General features: G+C 49.4%; 1 protein-coding gene across 1 annotated transcript in view; it reads right to left on the bottom strand.

Annotated features, from left to right (window-relative positions):
• Window positions 1–2,680: 2,680 nt before the first annotated feature.
• FAM132A (family with sequence similarity 132, member A) overlaps window positions 2,681–9,196 on the bottom strand; it is a 16,848-nt gene continuing 10,332 nt past the window's right edge. Inside the window, exons 5-8 of the mRNA XM_010139726.1 lie at window positions 6,353–6,461; window positions 6,030–6,120; window positions 3,558–3,636; window positions 2,681–2,985 (exon numbers count right to left, since the gene is read on the bottom strand). Coding sequence (XP_010138028.1) covers window positions 2,887–2,985; window positions 3,558–3,636; window positions 6,030–6,120; window positions 6,353–6,461 — 378 coding nt within the window. The 3' untranslated portion in view covers window positions 2,681–2,886. The remainder of the gene's footprint in view (window positions 2,986–3,557; window positions 3,637–6,029; window positions 6,121–6,352; window positions 6,462–9,196) is intronic.

Raw genomic sequence — 9,196 nt, 5'->3', positions numbered from 1 at the left:
TGTAGCCCCAGGGTACAAGGGAACTGCAGCCTGGGAGCATTCAGAGCTGAAAGACTCCAAAAAAAAAAAGAAAAAGAAAAAGAAAAGAAAAATCTTTTGGCTACAAGACCTTGGTCATGTGTAGGAAAGCTCCTTAAGGGACAACCCGCTATCCTGGGGTAAAAAGAGTTGATCAAAACCCCAGCAGCTTTCCAGTGGTGGCAGCGACTCGGGCAAATCAAGAGACACGATGCCCACTTCCTCTGCTAACGTGGCTCCTTTCCCCAGTGCCGGGTCTGCCACAAGCTCTCTCTGCTGGCCAGAGCAGAAAGGCAACGTGGCTTCCAGACAGACACCCAAGACAGAGCTGCGCTTCTTCCCCTGCCACCCTCCACAGGCAGATCGCGCCTGCGAGGGAGGCTGAAGCCTTTCCCTGTGTGTTCCTCGGGACCGGCCGACAACACACCCAGACGACTTCCACCGGCTGGGAAACACCGGGCAGGACAGGACTCCTTGTGCAAATAAGGGGGAACTCATATAAAGGCAGAAGAATTCATCCCCTACTGAGTTCATGAGAGTAAAACACAGGGAAGAAGGGGAAAAGAAGAGTCACAAATCCCAAACCAGTCTGACAAACATTTTAGTTCTACATCAAAATAAATAGTTCAACTCTGATTTTCCAAGAGCAGCGAGACTTGGTTCAAAGAGCCCATAGAATGAACCACATATGCTGAATGTCACCACGCTGCGAGTACGTCGCTGTAAGTCATGCAAGAAACAGCCCGATTTATTACAAATATTCACACAGCACAGTAGAGCTCAGTAATACGCGCGGGGATACGGCCACCGGCCCCCACTCGCTTACTGCAGTGTGAAGAGCCGGTCGTTACTGACGGGTGTGGTGGTGCTCACGATGTTACACGCTGTCTGAAGCTCCAGGAAGGACTTGGTGCTCCTTGCTGCGCCTTTCGCCAGCTGCCGGCTCCCCTCTGCCAGCAGAGCACCTGGGTTCAGCTTAAGAGTCCGTTCTCCCCAGTGTACCGCAAAGCCGGGGGGATTCTGGCGTGTTTTGTGGAGCGAGAATGACTGTATGAACACCGTGTATTCTAGACAGTCTCACAGCCCCAGCTAGAACAACCTCATTCCATTGACCAGAAAGGGGAACTGACCTGCGCGATTCGACGATTCCTGTGCCCGCTCCTTCCTCCTCCCATAGGTATCACTTTAATATGTTCTTCGCAAAGGAAAAACCACCACTTACTACCTTGAAGATCTGTCTCGAGGGATTTATAACGGAGATGAGCAAAGTCAGCATCAGCCACGCCTGTGCTACAGCAGATTTTCCCGCAGCTCTTGACATGAACCATCTTTGCACACCACCAGTGCTACCGGAGCGTGTAGAAACATCACGTAGGGATCACCCTGAACAACAGACCCAGCAGCAGAGGACTTTTTGTCCTGCCTTCTGCTGTCCCCAGCAGTGTTTGTTTTCACCGCAAAGGATAGCGTAGTTGATCAAAAACTACGACACCGTAGAAGGGGTATCTTCCATTCGTGGCAGACATTTGAGAACAACACCTGGACTCCCTTTTGGGCCTTGCTGGCATCAATTTATGACACTGTTACATCTCAGCTAGGCGAACCGACGAAAGGGCCGGGTGTCTGTGGAAAGGGAGAGCTACAGAGGTACATGGAATGAATGTGGGTTTTGTTGATCACAGGGATATTACCACCCTGGGTAACACCTTCACCCCAAGGAATGTCAACACCCTTTTAGCTTGTTGAAGGAGCGTATAGCCTGGAGCTCCATGAAAGGTGCTTCAGGGGTTCAACCTCACTCACTTCCATTTGCCAACAGATTTCTAGAAATTCAGACAACATTCACTGGATGGTCTTCAACAGCAGTTTCCACCCCCACGTGGAGCTCAGATAGACTCCCTCTGCCCCTGGCCCCCTGAGGGAGGTAAGCCTTGCCCTGTGCTTTCTTTCATTATTCCGCTGCAGTTCAACAAGCACCAACCAGGTGCCGTATTTGATGGGAGGCTGCTACCCCCGCTGTCTTTGCCAGGCTTTTGACAGCTGGTGTGACACAGCTGACACCCTCACAAACGGTTCTATGGCACCTGAGAGGATGCTGGTTATGTGATGCAGGGCCAAACCACACATGTATCTTACTAAAACATAAGAACACAAGTAAGGGAGTTCACTAGAACTGGTGCCCTCAGCCTTACCTTTTCCTAAAGCCAAAACTGCACAGGCAGCAAGGTATTCATCAGAGCAAGGGAATATTTAGATATAAAGAGCCACAATTAAGAATTTCAGACTTGGGTTCCCGTCTGTGAAGCAGGTACTGAGAATTCAACAGGCTTCTTGTCAAATACATCCAATTCTGAGCAAGAGAGAGGGCCTGTACATTTACAATTGTATGGGAAAAGCAGTCTGGCTGGCAAAGCCTCGTCTCCTTCCTCCACAACACAGAGAACATAGTCACTGTTTTAATTCTCCTCTCAATCCTTCATTTACCAACTCAAACACCCCACAACTGATCCCAAAAGACGCGCTGATTACAAGTGCTATTGTGAAACAAAGTCATAGCGTTACAAATTCCCAGCCTCGGTGTGTTGTTCAGTGAGCATCTGGTGAAGCACAAATTAAATATCACAGAGTTTGTTTCTGAATTATAAAAGTATATTTTTTTCTGGTGAACGAATCGGTGTGGACCTTGAAAAGCAGCAGCCTCTGGAAGCAAGCTGAAGCACCTGTGAAAGGAAGGGCTCTTTGCTGGTTTAGGAAGATGCCAGCGGTTGCAGGAAGCAGTCTTCAAGGGTCCAGATAATGGTTTCTTCAGTCAATGCACGCTGCAGGCTCTAACTCACATCCTTCCCCGCGGCGCTGCTGCGGGCGGCGTTACGCACCCATTAACATGCCCATGAAATCCGATCCGTTCTGGATGGTGATGGGAGCTCCAGCGCTGTTGTCCACAAATATGGAGGTGTACTGGCCAGCCTGCAGAGTGAAAGGAGGAAAAAAGCATTTCGCTACCATGAACTAAGCCCAGAAACCTCCTGCCCTTTTCTGTGGCTCCTGGGAACACAATCTGACCAAATATTTGTGCTGCAGCACTGCAGCTTTGACCTGGTGGGAGACACTTTCTTCAGAGAAGCTGTGTTACGGGTTTATTGCCTAACTAGATCCTTACTGCACTAGCATCTTTTGGGGGAACTATTCGTGTCCCTCTGTGCTTCGGATTCCCCCCTATGAAACAGGAAACACAACTGCCACCCTGACAAGGCAAGGGGAGGCTGGAGAAAGAAAAATAATTACTGTCATTTCTTAGAGGGAAGGTTAATTCTGTGGCTTTAAGCACAGAACGTGCAGCACAAGTCTGCCTTTTGTCCCTGTTCCTGCCACAGATCCTCTCCAGCCACCCCAGGGGTAAGGCACTTAACTTCGTTAACCTTAGGAAGGAGGTTAATAAAAACTTCTCCAGCTCCTAGTGAGAGTTCAGCCTTGCCAGTAAATAAGTCCCAGCCTGCCAATCACGCTAGAAGCACGACTCCCGGTCTGCACAGGCTCACCTGCAGCTGCAGTAAGCCATGCACGTAGATCGTGAAGATCTTGCTGTTACTCTCCAGACCAGCAATCACTTCCAAGGACCTAAACAGCAGCAAAAGAAAAATAAACAGGTTAAACACCTAAGGCAGTCACAACGATGGATGTGGAACTACAAGGGTGTCAGGACCTTCCTGGCAATAGGACCTGGCAGTTCTGGTGCCTGTCTGTGCTAAAGGGATGGCTGTGGACTGGATTCTAGCAGAAATCAGCTGCCCTGTGAAAGGAGAACGGTAGAACCTTGTCCTCACTGTAGCGTCCCGTGAAAGACCCACAAGCATAGGGGATTGTGACTGCAAAGCTCAGCTGGAAGCAGGAACTGGCAGCCGTCATCTCTCGCAGAGACCTTTCTCAAGGTGCTGTAGTCTCCATCCCCCACCCCTGAACACAAGCTAAACATGCCCTTTAGATTCATCTACACACCAGTTATCCCCGTTTGTTGACCACCACAGTAGCTTAGACTTCTGTCATTCTGCAAAGCGCTCACTGTGTGCGTTCTGCCAAAACCAGCTCGCTCATTTTCAAGGTATAAAAGGCCTATTTCACCTTACCAATATCTGCAGTCAGCCTGCACAAGAGAGAATGTGCTCTACAGCTGAAAACTCTTTTGAGAGGACATCTGGATCAGGGGTCACACACAAGCCAAAATAAATAAATAAATAACTTGAGCTTCAGTTGCGATTCAGTGGAGAGCTCCAGATCAGCCCTCAAGCACTGTTCCTCTGTAATACCGTGTTCTAAAAGCCATCGCGTTCCTTGCGGTAGCGAGATGTGGGACAGCTGCTCGCTGTGGCATCCTCTAAACAGAACTCTAACTCAGCAGCTTTGTACAGGATCCGGGGTGGAAGGAGGTGCCTGAGACTTCAACAACCCCCAGCTCAGTTCCAAAGCAACGCGAAAGCCCAGAGCTCCGTGCCTGGCTGGTTCTTCCGAAATCTGCCTAGCCACTGGGAGCAGACCCAGTTGTTTTCCCAAGAAAACCAACCCTTTTTCTCACTTTCTCCCATGAAGTGGCGGTGACAAAACCCAGCAAGTGCAAACGTGCTGCTTCCAGCCCCTTTGCGAGGAAATAATGTGCCTAAGAGGTAGGGGCAATTTGGCCCAGCGAGAGCAAGCCGCTTGGCACCACCTCGACAGCAGAGCTCAGTCTGTGTCATATCCTGCCAAAAGCCTAACTTGGGTGGGAACTTCCCACCGTTAATCTCTTCTACTCCAACTGTCTCCTTGCCTCTGAGTTTCCATCTCTCTCAGCCGAAAGCCCTCAGGGCTCTTTCAGCTCCCTCAAATGAATGCCTGTGTACGCCGACATCCCCAGGAAATTCCATAAGCACAGGTAGCAGCTCAGCCTGTGCCAGCAGAGTGTCTGTCCGGACAGGTTCCCATCCCTCCACCCAGCTTCCCTCCATGCCACAGACCAGTCACACTCTCACCCACCACGCGAGAGAGAGATGTCTCTCTCAGAGCCAGCGCTGCGTTACTCCCGCTGCTGTCCAACTCCCTCAGCTCAGGACAGCCTCGCAGGACAACCAGCCATAAATCGGGACCCTGGACAACTGATGAAAACTCTGAGTCAGACTTCAGAGAGCTTTAGCTAAACAATTCACATCTGGGGCAGTTCTGTCTAAGAAGAAAAAAGAGGTTTTACTGTTACTGTTCTTTGGAGAATGCAGCTATAAATTCTTCAGATGGCAAGTTAATCTCAAATAAACCTGCCTGGGCTGTACGTGACAAAGGGGTTGTTCACACATCCCAGCTAAAACCAGAGTAGTTTTCTAGGAGCTTTCAGCTAAAAAGACCTGCAGGAAGACCTGAGGAAGGCACAGGAGTTTCCATGGCCCACAGGGAAGCCTCCTACTCAGACAACTCTTGTGCTAGTGTTTCCCAGAACAAGGAAGCAAGGCTGAAGTCACGTTGAAAGCAATCAGAGACTGACATCCAGTCTTTTGTAATATTACTGTGAAGTTGACTGAATGGGCAGCAAAGGAGAGAAAAAGATAGACAGGCACTGTCCTTGGAAGACAACGAAGAGCGGGCATCAGGATGGGAGGCCTGCTTTTCACTCTTGGAATATCTGACTGGTCCTTGCTACACAAAGGACGGGAACAGGACTCTGCTCTGTGCAAAGGCAGTTTGTGAGAGCTACTCGTAAAGAGGACAGGATCGTTCTGTCCCGCTCCTGCCTCTTCCACCCCGTGATTAAAGGCCTGGGCTGTCCCAAAATCACTGTGTCAACATGCATCCTGGATTTCAAGACCAGACTGAAAGGTTAAAAATTAGAATTAAAAAAACCCACGTAAAACTTAAGGGACAGATGGAATCAGTCTCTTCAAGCATTTATCATATAAAATTTGCTGTTGGTGAACCTGATTTCCACAGCTGGTTGAAACATTGGCCCATCTGCAAAAAATAACTGCCAAGACAGTGCTGCGTTAACTCACGTGTATCGGTGGCACAGAGATTCAATGCAGATCAACACGCGGACGTTATCTCTGGCTCGCAGCTGCACTTTACTCTTCAACTCACTGTGGTCTGCGGAAAGCAGTGGAAGAAATTAAGCACTTTCACAGCATAGCAGACCACCAGTTGCTGGTGTTTGGCTTAACAGGGACACCAGTAACCTCGTGACTTCTGTACTGAACAGGGAGAGGAGTGGGAATACATGAGAGAACTCTGCAGACAACAACAACAAAAAAGCCAAAACCCCAGCTACTTTCTGCACCTCTCAAGCAGTACAGAAAAGGTTTCTGTGGACAACACTCACCAACGTGGACATTGGCTGAGAACTGGTAGATGCCAGACACGGGTGCTGTGAAACGTCCTGTTGCCAGGTTTAATCCTGTCCCCCGGAGAAAAGCTCCTTTGGCCAGAGGCTGTAAGGTAAGAAAAGCAGACCCTGAGCAAGTCCTCAGCACTCTCAACAGTCACCTCTGCCCACGACAAAGCACAAGCTTACACGGACGAGAACAAATCTGGAAAAATGTGCAAGGCTGTGCCTTACCTCCCCAGAACACACCTTCCAGGGTGGGTCTCCCTCAGCATTTGATGCCCACAAGAGGCAAAACAGTCAGTATGAGACGTGAAGATGCCCTTTGTCCTCACTGCTGAACTCTCCTAACTCGTCTTGACTCAGCCTGTGCTCACGGCCTCCCTGTGCTCTGCTGATCCTAATGGCCTCCATCTGCCACTGATGCTCTGATACGCAGCATCTCCTGTTGTTTGAGTTGAGAAGCCCCAATCCATCACAGCCCCTACTACTCCCAAAGACTTCCTAGATGGGACCAAGCAGTGTCCCCGGTCTTAAAAACCTGCAGCCCTATACACCTATATACAAGTGCAGAGGAAACCCTCATATGGGTCTCCAGAGCTTTTCTACCCGCCGCAGGCCTAAGTCACTAAGATACTGTTAAAGAACAACCGCTTGGATGCTTATAGATTCCATATTTAGCTTCGTTTTGTTCCTTGGATGCTACAGAACAGGCAAACCCCTAGTAAAACACCAGGCAGCTTCTCCTCATGGCAGGGAAGCAGTCTGCAGTCAAACTCGCAGCAGATTATCTGACTCAGACTAAAATAAACTCTGAGAGAAATGTTTATTGTTTGTTTTGGCCTGCCTCGCGTATGGATTTGGCTGGAGCTGCAGAGAAGCAGGAGTTGCTTCCATGGGCCAAGAAAGCACATTAGTCAGACTCCGCTTCCACCGCAAGAGCATCCAGCGCAACGCGAGCGCGTTCCCGTGACTGCTGTCCCGGGAGCTGTGCCTGCAGTGGTCTTAGGGGACAGAAGAGCTGTTCAGATCTGACTCTGTAAAGGACACGCGTGCCACATCCCTGCAACTCTCACACACATAACCCAGTGATCTCAATGAACCGACACTGGAGGGGGCATCCAATACCAGATGGCGAAAGGGGCCTGACACGTGGAGAATGAATTTGTAGCAGTTGCTACAGGTGCTATCGCACTAAAAAAACAGGAGTGGAACATCTTTGTTCAAGCACCAGAAGGAAGTTAACTGGCTCCCCAGTCTGATTCATCACAGCGAGAAATTGCCAGCTTTCACAGTGCAGGGTGGGAGTAATTGACTTAGTTTTCTCTTTGAAACGGAGTAAGGCAAATATTTGGGTCTGGTGGTGTTTGTTTAGAGAGTTACTGCATGGAGAAGGAGTGAAATGACCAACCTGCCTTTATCCAGCAGATCCCAGGCAAGGCTCACAGAGGGTCATTCCCAGTCCTTATTTACTGAGATCAAGGTGCAGCCTTAAATTCACTGAACTTTCGTAGAACTGTTTTATGTGTGCTTATGGTGGTGAAGAAACATCCATGTGCAACAGCACATTTCTCGTAAGAGTACATATGTATAATGGGAAACCGGTAATCCTGAACTGCAGAACAACGTTCCGCTGATTTCTAAACCTCTGTATCTGCCAACGCGCTGAAGCGTGCGGACGTGCACGCAAACACACGGGAGGACCTCTGGTTGCTTTCTGTATACACACACGGACAACCTAAGAGCCAAGCTAACACCACAGTCTGTAGAAGGAGATTGATTCTGTTCTCGTGCTATCAGTACACATCATCTTCGGTGATGCCTTTTTTGATTCACCTCACTGGAAGAGCAGATCTGAGCCCTCTAAGTGCAGATCTGCACAGTTAATTCGTTCCTTGTTACGGCTATTAGCAGAATCAGCCACATAATTCCAAAAACGCTGGGTGAGCATGGAAGGCAATTTTAGGCACCAGTAAATTATCACTGATAAAACATTCCTGTTTCTTCATGCCTACACTTCTTCTGTGGCTTTGTTATTCTTTTACTAATACAAATAGACAATGAAGGGAGAGGTTCTCTGGGCAAAATATTCCACTAAACCCCACGCCAGGTAGAGCTCCCTGCTGCACTTGCTGCCTCACAGCCGCACGCTCACCGAGCTGCTTCCAACGCCGCCGGGATTCCTATGGGAGAAACTCAGCACTTGCTATTTCAGTAGCCAGACCAAAAGCAAACAAACAAGTTAGTGCCCGGCCATTCTGTACAAAGCAAGGTCAGCTTCTCCTCCTCAGATCAGCTCCTACCCCACGTCTCCCTCATACACTCCACAGTTTACTTCTGGATGGAAAACAGGAACCACGAGATGCAAAGTGCCGGTTCGGCTTTCGGGGGAGGAAGGCTGTGGAAAGCCCTGCACTGATGCGTCTGTTACCAAGGAAAAGGAAAAGCCAGCCTGCGCAGCAAGCAAAGCGGCTGCACCCATCTCCTGAGCAGCAATAAAATTCAACTGCCAAAGGCAGACATTTAGCTTGACCTCAAGGCACTGGAGAGATCAGACTCCTCCTGGGAGCTTTCACCATGAAAAGCACGTAGGCCACCTTAGCCTTACAAGATCTGATCCCAGCGATGTTGCTGGGCCCCAGGTAAGCCCCACTGCCACAGCCTGTCAGAGGCTGCAGTTACTTCACTTCTGGCGGTGTGAAGTACCTCTCTGAAGGCTTTTGCAAGAGGCAATCGTTAGAAACCTCGAAGCATGAGATAAAGGAGGAAGAGGAGTGGGGAAAGGAGCATCGCTTATTTCATTGCAAATAGTAAGGAAACTGTGAGACCAAGAGGAAGAGC

The sequence above is a fragment of the Buceros rhinoceros genome, unplaced genomic scaffold (assembly GCF_000710305.1).
Source record: "Buceros rhinoceros silvestris isolate BGI_N320 unplaced genomic scaffold, ASM71030v1 scaffold9837, whole genome shotgun sequence".
Classification (NCBI taxonomy): domain Eukaryota; kingdom Metazoa; phylum Chordata; class Aves; order Bucerotiformes; family Bucerotidae; genus Buceros; species Buceros rhinoceros.
The sequence above is the reverse complement of the archived record's forward strand: the minus strand, read 5'-3'. Positions and strand labels throughout refer to the sequence as shown.